Source organism: Antrostomus carolinensis, unplaced genomic scaffold, assembly GCF_000700745.2.
Source record: "Antrostomus carolinensis isolate BGI_N321 unplaced genomic scaffold, ASM70074v2 scaffold27984, whole genome shotgun sequence".
NCBI classification, from domain to species: domain Eukaryota; kingdom Metazoa; phylum Chordata; class Aves; order Caprimulgiformes; family Caprimulgidae; genus Antrostomus; species Antrostomus carolinensis.
Window position 1 is genome coordinate 28,146 of NW_010309267.1, and position 13,956 is coordinate 42,101.

A 13,956-nucleotide genomic window follows, 5' to 3' on the forward strand; every position below is an offset into this window, starting at 1 on the left:
CACTGGCCAGTCTGGCTGGAGATGACAGGTCTCCATTGAAGCTCTGTTGGGGTTCTCCTCCAGTTCCTGCTTTGCACCCGTGTGGTCAGCCAGCGGTGATTGTCTGTTGTCCTCTGCGACAGTGCTGCTTTCACAAGACGTAATGACTTTGGTCACAAGGACACCAACGGGGATGGTCCTTGGCTTTGGAACTGGGGGCTTGATGTCCTCCAGTGTCTCCTCTGGTGGCTTCAAGTGGTGGCCCAATGGTGAAGCAGTAAATGTTCCTGCATGCTTTGTTGTCCAGCTGGTACCTTCGATGGGGCTGGTAGCGGGGGCTGCAGGAGCTTCCATGGGGGTCTGTGGGATCTGTCTTTGGCAAGGGGACACCAGAGGTAGCTCTTGGTCTGAGTTTTTCTTGATCTCCATCTCCCTGTTCTTCAGCATCTGTCGGTGCTGGGCGCTGGCCTGGGAGACATCACAGACCTTGATACGGTTCATCTGCGAGAGCTTCACGTTCTTTATATTGGGGTCAATAATGTTGATGTAGCCCAAGACTTCGCTCCCGGGCTCGGGGTCAGGTTCAACCCAGGTGGGCAGATAGTCAAACATGTTGGCTTTCTCCAGATTCAGGAGGCCAGGGTGGATGAGCAGGGAGAGGTCTGCCATGTCGCCGTGCCTGTCGCCCGCCTGGCCCTCGGGCAGGGCTTTGCCTTTGTTGTCTGTCTTCTGGTTTCTGTCCTGGTTCTCAGATGAAGTCTTGCTGATCTGGTCAGCGCTCTTGGCCTTCACCAGGGCATATTTAGGGTTTATCAGCTTCTTCACCACGGCGTTGGCAGGGGTCACTGGCACAACGGAGGGCAACGTTACGGGCTCAGGTTCAGGTTCTTCACCCATGGAGATGGACTTGAGGCTCACCCCTTTGGACATGAGGTAGAGCTCCTGGAACTGCTTGTCAAACGCCTCTACTACTTGACCTGAGAGGACTGTGATGACATTTCGGTCCGTCCTCGCCGCAGACCAGGTGAAACTGGAACAGAAACACATTGGAAACTCTCTGAGCGTCTGCTGGTAAATAACACGCCTCTCCCCAGCCCTGGCTTTCCCCGGGGGATTGATAGTGCTGGCTGGGACATGATCTCACTGTAAACATTAATAAGAAGGAGATGGAAGCAATCACTCTCATCTCCAACTAGAATGAAGGGTTGAAGTCTTGAGCACACTGGAACCTGAAGTAAAAATCAAAAGGTGTTTGCTGTGGGCCAGTTAGTTTTTCACTTGAGTGTTGGTCGCTTTTCCTTTCTCAGTTTGGGTTGGTTGAGAAAAGTGACTCGTAAATAGAAGTGGTTTTTGTTGTGGCCAGAAAGTAGGAAATGTTTCAGTTCCACCTTGATGAAACTTGTCTTTTAGAGCTGGAACTTGTCTTTTAGAGCTTTGAGACTCAGCTATTCCTATTTCATTTGGACAAATTGGAAAATATTTTGGGTAGGGAATGTTTAACTGGGAAAGCTGAGGTCAGTGTGAGAGCTAGGACTGGCTGTGGTTTGGTGCTTCTGTCCTTCCTTGTGCTCATCACATCCATTGGCAGAAGCATTTGATGTATCCCACCACCTTCAAGAAGAAGAGGTGTTTTAGACCTGGCTGTGGGATGGTGGGGACCCCTTGGACCTAATTCAAATCTCAGGCTGACCTTGCAGAATCATCTCCTACTTCAGTAGGAGAGGAGCAAGTCTGGGACGGGGTCCTGGAGCCATACTGGGCAAGGACCAGGACTCGGACCACATGGGTCCACATCAGTCCTTTGACAAACATCTCCATAGGGTGGGCAAGAGGGGACACCACTGATTACCTGTAGGATCCGCACATGGCTCGGTCCCCATCCACAAACATGAACTTCTGGGCCAAAGCCCCTTTGAACTTGGTGGCCGAGCGTGTGAAAAACTCTGTCCCCCCCATGCTCCGGACTCGCAGGTTCTGTAAAGCAAAGGCAGAGGTATGAGCAGGAGCAAAGGGCTGGTCTTCATCACTCCATCGATGCCCCTGCAGATGCTCCACAGCCCCTCTGAGGACTTGGAAATGTTCTTCATGACCAGCTCTGAGGGGACCATGGTGATGGGAAGATAAAATAACTTGCCCAGGGTCACACAGTGAACTGAGGATGTGGCCTCAGGAATTTCCTGCTTTGCCCATGTCCTGGGCAGTGTTTTCTACCTCTTGAACTTGGCACTGCCCGTGTCCGTGGGTGAGCAGCGTGTGATAGAGCTGCCAAATGATTTCCATCTCCTGATATCTATGCAAATGCCACCATGGGAGAGGTGACTCTTCACCTCCTCCCCAGTGGGAGATGTACAAAGGGGTTTTAGGGGGAGGTGGTGACCCCCAGGACAGTGCACATGGACCTGAGGGTAGTGGGCTTGTTCTCCACTGGGTTGTCCCCTTGCTGTGCTCCTAAATCTGAGTGTCTAGCCCTGTTTTTAAGGGTGGATGGGAAAAAAAAACACAGTGAGGCAACATCTTTTCACCCTCAGGAAATGAAACTTGGGGACAAAAGGGTACGTCCTGCAGTGGGTCCCTGTGGACGTGGTCTGGGAGTGGGGTTGTCCTCCCTTGGGGAGCTTGGGCATGAAGGGACAGTCCTGGCTCTCCTGAAAACCTGGTTTTTATCTTCAGTCTGGCTCATTCCTCTGTGCTTTTCTCTGGAGGGCACCAGCATATTTTTGCAGTTGAGCAGATAGCATCTTCCACTGCAAATGGTCTCCCTTGGGTGGGGAGAAAATATTCTCTTATGAAAACACCTACATTCCTCCTGTTCCTGCTGGGACGTTGGAAATGCCATTGCTGAAGGCACCGTGTCGTCACTAGGTCATGCCCTCCGCGGTTGGTTTTTTGTTGTATTTTTTAAAGAAAAGCTTTAAAAAGAAAAAGGCACCAAAAGTATTTGTCCTTTCCACCTCCAGCCTTCCTCATCTGCTCCCCTGGGGTCTCCTCCCTCCCTGTGGACCATGACCTGGGTGTGAGCCGAGCTTGGGCACCCTGGTCCCCACTCCTGCACACCAGTGATGTGAAGCTGGGTTTAGTGTGATGCAGAAGCGAAGGTTTTCCTGACCAGGTTTTTACGTGCTGAATGGAGAAGTTTGGGGTTTTTTGGTGTGTTTGATTGGTTTTTTTCATAGCATTCACCTTTTTTTTGCCTGGTGTGGCTGGTGGGAGCAATGCTGAGCACCCCAGTATCCAGTGATGGTCAGCACTGGAGTTGTTGGCTGGTAAGCAGGTTGGGGTGGCATTTCCCATCCCTGTCCCATGTTATCCCTACACTTGCACCCAGGGCTGAACCCTCTGCCCATCACCAACCTGGGCATCCCCAGCTCGTGGCTCTCCCAGGGTGTCCATCTCTCCCTCTCTCTTAGAGCTGAATCTTCACACAAAGGTACAAAACAACCATGGGTTTTTCTCAGGTAACACCCAGAGGAACAAAGCTCCCCAGAAGCAAAGTGCCGCTCACCTTTCCCTTCCTCCTCGCTCCCGGCTTATCGCTGCTCTTAAATAAGATCTGTTTATTTAATCTCTGCCAAGACGAGCGCGCAGCAAGCGAGCGCCCGGCGCGATGGCCGGTTGCCGAGCCTGGGGATGGGGCTGAATCACTCCCCAAGAACTCATCATTGCTTAACGAAGCGACCGCCTTGCCCAAGCCCGCTCGGCTAATTGCGAAGCGTGGAAGGCACCGAGATAAACGTCCGTTTCGTGAGCATCTCCCGCCTTTACGAAGCAGCTCCCAGACTCTGCCCTAGTTTCCTCACAACCTCCTCCATCCCATGCCAACAAATTGACTGCAAGATGTGGCAAATCTCAACTTCTAGACAATTTGCCAAGCTCTGCAGATGTTCTCCTGCTTTTCCAGTCTTGCCACTGGGTTGTTAACGCATTAAAACACCAGCGTGCGTCAGCTCCGGCTTTTCTGGTCTTGGAGTAGAAGCAGGATAGCAGACTCTCTGGGGAGTTTGGATGTGGGTGAAAGCTCAGCTGAGTCTGCTTTAATTGTCGTGGGCAGTAATTAAGCAGGGCTGGTGGGCTCGGTGGATGGGGAAGGTGTGAGGCTTGGCTGGCCAGTGCTTTTGGCTCCCTGGAGTCAGGGTCTCCAAGCCCCCCTTGCATCCTGGCACTGTTTCAACCCATTGTGAGGGTGTTGTGGCTCCTACGTGTTCCTGCTCAGCTGGAACGGTTCAACCTTCACCATAAGCAAATTTGGCAAAGCTTGCCCGGGCACGGGCCTCCCCGCCAGCCATTTGGCAGCCAGCGCGGGCGACCAGCTGACGTCAGGCACAGAGACGTTGCCTTTCTGCCAAGCAACAGGCGAGGTGGGTGAAGCAGAATCATCAAATCATAGAATGGTTTGGGTTGCAAGAGACCTTCAAAGGTCATCTAGTCCAACCCCCCTGCCATCAGCAGGGACACCTTCCACTAGACCAGGTTGCTCAAAGCCTCATCCAACCTGGCCTTGAATATCTCCAGGGATGGGGCGTCCACTATCTCTCTGGGCACCCTGTTCCAATGATCCACCACCCTCATCTTGAAGAGCTTTTTCCTGATATCCAACCTAAATCTGCCCTTTTCTAGTTTAACACCATGACCCCTCGTCCTATTTCTCCCTGCCCTTGTGAACAGTTCTTCCCCAGCTTTCTCACAGGCACCTTCCAGGTGGAAAGTACTGGAAGTGCAGCCCAGAGAGGGGTGTCTGCAAACCCCAAAGGGAAACTACCCAGCTGCTCCGGTGTGTCGGATCTGATGCCGGTGATGGGAGCGTTGTGCCCCAGGAGAGAGTCTGGGATTCTCTCCTGGAGCTGGACCAAGGGTCCTTGCCCCTTCTACTGCTCTTGAGGCTGGTATAACCCCCTGTCCTCTCCTCTGCCCCTTCATCTTCCTCCACCTTTGCACAACCTCTACACAAGGTGATTTTTCTTTGCACCCTCAAGGATGTGGAGCACTTTGGGCTGTGGACTGAAGCTCCACGCTACTGGGCACCCCCTGTGCTGCTTCATCTTCCCTCGTTTCAAACAGGATTTGTGCAGCAGAGCAATGTTGTGTGCAGCCACCAGCACCTCCGGGGCTGGGTGAACGTGACATGGGCAGGAACATCGGTCCCACTAGTGTCACAGCCACCCGGTGCAGGTCAGAGTGGTGAGGAAAAAAACCGGTGCAGGTCAGAGTGGTGAGGGCGCCCTTGGCAGCTGCTGGGGCAGCGCGGGTGCCTCCCAGCTCCACTCCCAGCCCTGTGCTGGGGTGGAGGCTCTGGAAAAGGGGAAAATCGAGTTTTTTAATTCCAGCCTCTGAGTTGTGGAAAAGCCTGAAAGCAAAAGAACCGGCTGGTGGTTGCTCCTGCTGGTCCTGCCCCTGGGGCAGGTGACAGCAGATCTGGCCCTGGCAGAGCATCCTTCTTCTTGCACCTTGGCTCTTGCCAGCTCGTTCACTGGGAGGAACTGAGCACGTAGGTCTTCTCAGACCAAGAAATCCTGCTGTTCCCTGCCCTTTACTAAGCTTTGTCTGGGGCTTTGCAGTGCCCAGCTTGAGTCGTGTCCACTTCTGTGGGGTCACAGCTCCTTGAGCACCCCTCTGGGTACCAGCAGCACCCTGGGCTTTCTGCATCCAGCTTTGCTGGGGGGAAATCCATGTCTCCATCTCTCACCCATACCCCTCCATCCTTCTCCTCTTGGATTTGGGCATCACCTTCAGCTTTGGCTACAGGAAAAATAGACTAAACTCATCTAGCACTGCCCAAAGTTTGGGGGTTGTGATCCCCCCAGGACAGGAGGGAGCAGAGCTGGTAGCTCTGATTATCTCTGTATTGGAGGAGGTCACCCAACCTTGGACCCTTTGGGCCATCCTTACCTTCAAGTGTCCAGCATGCATATGGGCTCGCTCACACATCTGTAGGAAGTGCTTCACATTGGTCTCATCCAAAATAATGTAGACTCCCACTTTCCTCTTGAAGCCTGCATCCAGTAGGTCCTTGAAGATATCTACATCAGTGAACATGTCCATGACCACAGCAATGACCTGGAGAGGGGAGAAGAGGGATGAGTCTGGGTAGCATGGCCAGGTGACAACCTCAAGATGCAGCTGGTGCTTGGGTGAGATCTGAAGTAACGTGCTCTCTCTAGGAGGCTGGGGTTAGGTGGTGGGGTGCCCATCCTCTACTGTCACTATGGGAGGTTTGGGCTCTGGTGGTGGCCTGTAGAATAATATACTTGTGAAAAATTGACTTCTGAGAGTGAATCTAAGTTTCCTGCCTTTAACAAACATCATAAATTTCAAAGTCCAGTTTCTGGCTAAGTTTGGCATTCCTTTGCCATCAGCACTGCCTGAGGCCCCATCATGGGGAACACCAGAAGAAGAAACCTGTGGTGCAATGATGTGTCTTTGTGTCCCAGGGCACGTTGCATGGGGTGGAGCTCAACCTTGCTGTCTCTGGGGAATCTCATGCATGCTTGTGTTGAGAGAAACAGTATAAAAAAAGAGCTAAAAGTGACTATAAGCTTGGTAGAAAGTATCTGGACACCCCTAAGGTGCGTTCAGGAGCTGCAATGACTTTTAGTAGCTTTTAAAAAACCAGGCCTGAGTGTGAGCTGATGAGGTTGCTTGAAAGCAGCTGGGAGTTTGCAGTGATGTGGCTGGGTCCAAGGTCTGCTCTGCACGGTGAAGCCAGGGCAGAGCACTTGGGGGCAAGGTGATGTTTGTGTCATCGGGGCTGTTGACACCTCTCGTGGTCTCATCACCTGACTCTTGTGTGACCAGGAGCCCTCTGGGTGCTCAGGGTGCTGCTTCTGCTGTGCAAACCCCCCTGTGAGCATCCCTCCTTCCTCCCAGGGCATATGAAAGCGGAGCAGAGCTGGGATGATGGTCCAGCAGTAGGGCTTGGCACAGGGCAGTGTCACCTGCACATGGCAGTGTCACCGTTCTTTGCAAGCTGGAGCTGCCTTTGTACCCAGAGTGTTTGCTGCCAGGATGAGCCCCATGAGTGACAGGCAGATGTGTCTGGGCCGTGTCCAGCCACGCTGGGATTTTGCCGGGATATCTGCCGAAGCACCAAAGTTCACTCCACGCCCATGGGTTTTGTCTCCCTGGCGATGGCATTGCCCATGGCACGGTGAGCAGCGATGGATCCAACACACCGGAGCAGCCCGGTAGTTTCCCTTTGGGGTTTGCATCCCTGGGGTGGCAATAGGGCAGCACAGCCACCTCTGCCTCTCCTCATCCCATGTGGGGTGGCAACAGCCATGTAGGAAAGTGACGTGTCATTGGGGCACTCGTGTCATCGTCCCACGCTCAGAAACCCATCGGTTTCCCCATTTCTGCAGCTGTTTTGGAAGGTACCCTGGGCTGGGATGAGACAGGTGATGGCTCCCAGCTCCTGAGCCTCTCAGCTCTTCACCCTTCCAAGAAGGTCCCACTGGCCACAGCACGTGGACCAGCCATGGAGGCCACCAGCACAGGTAGGGTGACAAAGGGAGACCCTGGGATGCTCCTCCCTTGGGAGGGAAGGGACAGGGACGGTGCCAGGCGTTTGCACACACAGGCACGTCCAGTCCAGGGTTCTCAAATCACTAAGCTGCCTTTTAATTAGTTCTGTGCCACAGGAGGTGGAGAGCTCTAATTAAGAGGAGGATGGGGCGTTATGACACTGGTGGCTCTTCCCTTCCTTTTCTGCAGGCGATGGGGTGAGGATTGAGGCTGCGTGGGGAGCTCCAGCCCACGCTGCGTCTGATGCCGCCCCGACCTTCCCAACCCCGGCCACGCACGAGCCTTTCGGGAGGTGCCGGTGAAGCCAAACGAGAAGGGATGTTATGACTTTGTCACTTAATTTTAACCAAGTTCCTATTTATCCTCATCCCAGAGCCTCTCAACAGGCTTTGTGATGAAACCATGGTCCTTCCCTCACGCACCCACTTGTGTGTTTTGCACGTCCTCATTGGCCTCGTGGGGAAACTGAGGCAGAAAGCCAGGTGCCTGCTTTGCATGGGCTGCCCAGCGAGGGCTGCGCTCGTCTCACTGACGATGTGAAGTGGGACAGGTTCCAAGCTGCTCTTAAAGCTCAGGGCTTGGCTTTCCCACTTACAGCAAGGAATTGGGAAGGAGCTGTGCTGTCTGCCCTGAGTCCCTGGTGAGGGGCACCTGTGCCAGGATGGCATCTCCCCGGCTCGAGGAGGTGGGTTTGGGGCAGATGTTTTGCTCCTGTCCCTGACACCAATTCTCCCTGTGGCCATGGTCATGTCACTTTGCCTGTGCGCTGCATTTTCTCCAGGGGAAGTTGAAGGCTTGTAAAATGGGCATGAGAATATTATTTGCCTTCATTTTGGGAGGAAAAGGACATTTCCCCACTGTGGTCCTGGCATTCCCAAGGCCTTGGCTCGCTGCTACTGCTCTGAGCTTGGCAGGGGGGTGGGCAGGGCACGGTGACATCCCAAGGACCTCTCCTGCGGGGATGGGGAGCCAGCAGCCCGGCTCTCACTCATTTGCCCACATTTTCAACCCGATTCCTCCTGCTGGGCTGGTGCATCCTGTCACCTCTTCAGCTTCCCTCCCCGCCGCGTCTTGCCTGCAGGACAGGCTTGGCCTTGGTTTGTCACCAGGATCCCACACCAGTGTGCCAATGTGCTGCCCTGGCATGAAATGAGCCGGGAGAGTGAGGATGGTGCTGGCAGCTCTCCTGGTGAGGTGACTGTCCGGGGACCACAGAGGTGAAATCTGCTGCTGAGCTGCTCACGCTTGAACTTCTGCTGGGACTGGTTGGGTCGGTGCCAAACCCAGGTGCAGGGTTTAATCTGTGAAGAATGGAGGTCTGTCTGCTCCGGAGAAGTGAAATCCTGTGTGTTATTTACTTCTCATCCCAGGGAATGGGAGTGTCTGGAGCAAACTGTGCCATCGTGATCCAGGGAGCAACCTTGTCACCTCTGCCAGGGCTCGGTGTTGAGAAGGTCCCCAGAAGCAGGAGAGCCTCATGTCTTCCCAAAGCCCCTTTGCTGCTGTGTCATCCCAGGAGGCTTTGCCATTCATCTGGTCATCTGGAGAAGACCCAGCCCTAAACTACAGCCAGATGCTTCCAGTGCTGAGTGGGTGCTGCTTCTCTTCCCAGGATCCCAGGAGCTGCCAAGATCCATTGGATGCAGCAGATGTGCAGGTGCCAGGTCCCAACACCCCGAGGAGCTGGGAGCATCACATCCCCTTGGACAGTGGACAAATGATGTTGGGATCCATCTGAACGGCTTTGATGAGCACACAAACTGCAGGATCATGTTTTATAGAGGAAATTACAGCTTTCTATTAGCTCACTCTGAATCATCAGATAATGACTTTTGGGGCACACCACGTGGGCATTTAATAAATTAGGGAGGCACCAAGGCACAATTAGAGGAAGCGTGTTGGGATGAGGGAGAGGTGGGACAAGTAACATTAATAATTGCTCTCCTCTGTCGACCCTTTCATCCAGGAATGGCAGAAGGTTTTGTAAACAGTAATTAATAAGGCCTCCCAACCTTTGCTGGAAGTTGCTCAGGATAATTAGATCACCACAACCCCAACCTGGAACCTCAAATGCAGAGAGGAGGTCAGACTCACTGCTGTCTCTGGTGGCTTTTGGCCAAGGTCAGTGTTTTCAGCTTGCTCTGGTTTCTGGTCAGATAGAGCCAAAATCTAGAGAAGAAGAGAGGAGGGAGATCTTCCTCCCTACCCATCCTGTGAGCTTTGCAGCCTGAGGAGGTCTGCATCAAGGAAGAGACACCTGTGCCATGGCTGGATGTGGTGAAGACCTCCAGGGTGAAGTCCGGTGGCGCACCACATCCTTGATCACCTCTGTTTGTTGGCCACAAAGATGAGGATTTGCTGGGAGAACAGGGACGTGGCCACAGGATCCTGCTTCTCTTCTCTCCCAGTTTATTCCCAGAAAGAGGAGGGAATCATTTGCATCCCCTGCTCCAGCTCTCCTGGGTTCATCTCTCAGCAGAGCAAAGCAGAGGCTCTGAACCCAGCAGCGTTTGGCCTGGTTCCTGCAAGCAGGTAGGTTCATCTGCACCATCAAAGGGGCCTCACATCTCAGCTCTTGGCTTCCTCACCCCAGCTCGGAGCGTCGCCAGCGTCAGCAGCTCCCACGTGGGCTCTGAACTTTCCTCGGCCAGGCTGGCTGTCGGGTGAACTTTGCTCTTCTGGCCACAAGACAGCAACTGGCGTGGCTGTGTTTGGTGTTTGGCATCTGAGGACATTTCAGACCAAGCGTCTTTGACAGCTGCTGGAGCAAGGGCCATCCTCTGGGATGCAATGCTGAAGCTCTCCCAAGCCCGGGCTCCTTCGCAGGTGGATGAAGAGCACTGCCATTGCCAGCTGGGATGGGACAAATCAGCAGGGATCTCCGCAGTGTGGCCCAGGGGACACTGCAGGAGGGACAGGGCACGTGGACAGCCTACATGACATCTCATGGGATGGAAACCAGACCATCCTTCTGTCCACTCTCAGCTTCCTCAGCCAAACTCTTTCACCTTCATTTGAGCCATGAAGACTTTAAGCCTTGGCTGAAATCCCCAGGTGCAGAGGAGGGTGGTCTATCCCAGTGTCCCCATGCTTAGGAGACCTACACCAGCCATCACCTGGGCTCAGTTCTGTGACAGCAAGTTCAGCTGCAGTAACTGCAGTCCTCCTATATGGAGTAGAAGACCTCTGGAAGAACCCCACTTGTCAGACCCCAGAACTCCTGCCATCCCCTCACCCTGTAGACTTCAGGTTTGATGCACGCACCCATCTCTACATTTCCTGGGGTGCCACAAGCTCTAAGCAGGCTTCTACATGTCACCAGTGGTGTCACCACGTCTCATCCCACCAACAGGGACCACCTGGACCAGGAGGCAGAGCCCAGTCCTGCTCACGGGGCATCAAAGTACCGATGACAAGCATGGCAGCATCAACCAGGGCCACATCCCTGCGGCTTGGAGAGGCTCCAAGGAGAGGTGGGGATGGTGCAGGCAGCAGGGCCTGGCAGCTGCCTGACTCAACCTCCTGGCTCTGCTGAGCAGGAGGAGGGTGGTAGGATGACTCAGGAGATGCCGTTTGCGTGGGGGCAGGCGGGAAGCGGTGAGTAGGCAAAGCCAGGCAGGAGCTGCCAGCCCAGGTCAGAAGGAGCCGGAAAGACCCGAAGATGAGACATTATTTGTAGTGAGGAAGTTCTCCCATCCTCCAGCCCATGGGACTTCAGCCCTTCCTTCCCTTTGTCCTCAGTGCAAAGCCCTTTGGTGGGCAAAATATCGCAGGTAAGGACAGGTCACCTCGAGTTTTGCAAGGTGACAGTGGGCAGAGGTGGCTCCTGTCCGCAGCGGGGCAGCCCCGATCCCCGGCATCAGCCATCCCCGTGAGCCAGCTGCCTTGGATGCATCAGGAAATCAGTTTTCCTGCTTGAGCTGGGGCTCTTCGTGCTCAGACCCCTGGCCCTCTGGCCCTGGAGAGGCTCTGATGGCTGCGTGCCACCAGCCTTCCCTCTCTCCTGCCAGGGTCTGCAAACCCCAGCACCATCCCTGGCCCCAGCACGGGGGTTTCTGGAGTCAGATGGACCCAACACCTCCCATCCATCTCCCCCTGCTCCATAGCCACCCTGGCAGGATCTCCCCTGGTTTCCTGCTGGACCATCCCTGGAGTTGGGATCCTCTTTCCTCAGAGATGGACACACAGAGCTCAAAGGGTTTCAAAGCACCGTGAAACTAGCAGGTACTGACCCCTCCTGTGCTTCCCAGGAAATACCAGCAACCTCTGCCCACCACCACTGACCTTCAACAGATGCCATCATCTCCCTCCTGCCCATGACACCAGCCTGACCCCATCATTCATGCACGCCAACTCTCCCTGCTCTTTGGTTTGATGCCACAGGGAGAACAAGTCTCAACCCCAATCCCCTCACCATCTCCCCAGTCTTATCCTGCACATCAGCTCATTGTTTTCCTCTCAAAGCCGGGATGAGGTCAGCTTGGAGCACCGCAGCAATCTCAGACCAAAGTTGACCCTCGAATACGTCAGCGTCAGACCAGCAGCTCTGGCTGTTTTGCCCCAGGGCTGAGTTTGGTTCCTCCGGTTCCTGCGTGTTGCCACATGCAGTCACACAGGGCTCTGGGAACAACGATCGTGGGGTGCCCGGGATCGTGGGCTCACAGATCTGAAGCAGCTCAACCCATTTTTCTCCACAGTGGGGTTTTTTTCCCCCCTCCCACAGCCCTGTAGGAACCCCTGTAGGAACCTCCATACGTCTCCGGGATGATGCTGCCGTACGGATCATGGGAAGGGTCGTGGTGCTCCCAGGGAGTTTTGGAGCAGGCTAACAGCATCTTCAGGAAAATCTGGTCCTCAAATATTGCTTACACTGAATGAACATGGAACAACCCAACTGCTTGACCCTGATGCCTTTGAAAAACCTCAACGCTTGAACCTGATGCCTTTGAAGAACTCGAACGCTTGACCCCGATGCCTTTGCTGGGGCAGAGCTCCCCACAGGATGGGGATTACTCAGCTGAGCAGGACTTTAGGATCTACCCTCATCAGAACAGCCCGGGGCAAATCCCACCCCATCCCCACGGCACACCTCACCTTCTGAGCTTGGCAGATCATCTTCCGCACCACCTCCTTGATGTGTGCTTGGCCTTCGATGGGGGGCTGCATGTAGACAGTGGCACGGGTGACCCCGCGGTAGGCGATGGTCTCGGGCCAGCCGAGGTCCAGCTGTGGGATGGAGCGGTCAGACCTCTGGGGCCAATATTCCAGGGACGGGGCCACATCCTGCTCATCCCCTTGGCTGTTGTGGTCACCGTCACTCTCCCCGGCGCTGCTGCCGTGGCGTGGGATGTACTCAGAGCCGGGGTCATACGTCTCCAGTGTGTCCAGGATCTTCTTTAGCTCCAGCTCAGAGAGGAAGTCCCTGATGTTCTCCTTCTTCAGGACCTCATAGAAGGCATCGGGACCACGGGAGGCCAGTGCCTCCAGGGCCAGGCGTTGCTCCTCACTATAGAAGAACTCAGGCTTGGACTCGCTGGACCTCCAGTTGACGTGGCTGTCATCCAGGCACTGCACCTGGGAGAAAGCCATGGTGACCACGCACACCGGTATCGTTTCCAAAGGGACCTCTGTACCCGCAGCGAGCGCCGGATGTCGACAATAAATAAGGAATTAATTATTCTCCAGTCTTTACATACACAATTTGCTTTGCTTCGTCCTCCCTGGCTCAATGTGCAGCTGGAGAAACACTCCGCTCCCTTCTCTGCCAGCTCCTGCCACGCTGGAGATCTTCTTCACTGGGGAGGAGGATTTGGTTCCTTGCTTGCTCCTGGCTCCGGGCGAGAAAAACCTGGAGCTTCCCACGGTTGGGGCTGTGCAATGGGGCAGAGACGGCCCCAGGCACACGTGCACCACCGGGAAGGTCCTCTACATCCACGTTCTTCTCATCCTCCACTTGATAATACCGGATTCAATAAAAAGTGGAAAACAAATGAACAAAAAAAAACCCCCAGCTTGAAAAAGGGCAGAGAAAAGCAGATTTCTTGGCTCAGATGCCGTCGGCCGTTATGGTTCCTGGAGATCTGGGGGGTCGGCCGGTGGGTTTCGTGGCAGCGACCGTCTCCCTCAGCCTCTTGTGCATCGCCTTGGCTGGCAGGTCGGTGGTTTCGGGCTCCTGCCAAGGTGCAGTGCCCGGGCTGGACAGGTAAGAGCTAGAAGTGAAAAGAGGAAAAGCAAAAAAAAAAGAGTGATTCATGGCTCCGCCCTGCCCCACCTGCAGTCACATGCTGCCTTCACACATTCCCAGCCCTGCTGCACCTTAACTCTTTCGGCTGATGCTCTCCTCACACCTCTACCGGCCCAAGAGTCCTCAGGGACCATGTGGGTGTGGGAGGTTGGTGGGTGGCAGAGGTGGGGTTGGGGTGTTTTGTCTTAAAAAAAAAGCGCCTCTCCCCTAAAATCTCC

The 13,956-nt window shown here is 54.5% G+C and overlaps 1 protein-coding gene across 1 annotated transcript in view; it reads right to left on the reverse strand.

Annotated features, from left to right (window-relative positions):
- The window catches only part of LOC104523475 (protein FAM83G), a 17,374-nt gene extending 4,291 nt beyond the window's left edge, over nucleotides 1–13,083 (reverse strand). Inside the window, 4 exon segments of the mRNA XM_029084510.1 lie at nucleotides 1–1,009; nucleotides 1,829–1,953; nucleotides 5,863–6,030; nucleotides 12,589–13,083. The exon segment at nucleotides 1–1,009 is cut by the window's left edge and continues 15 nt beyond it. Of these exon segments, the coding sequence (XP_028940343.1) occupies nucleotides 1–1,009; nucleotides 1,829–1,953; nucleotides 5,863–6,030; nucleotides 12,589–13,083 (1,797 nt within the window).
- Nucleotides 13,084–13,956: the final 873 nt, after the last annotated feature.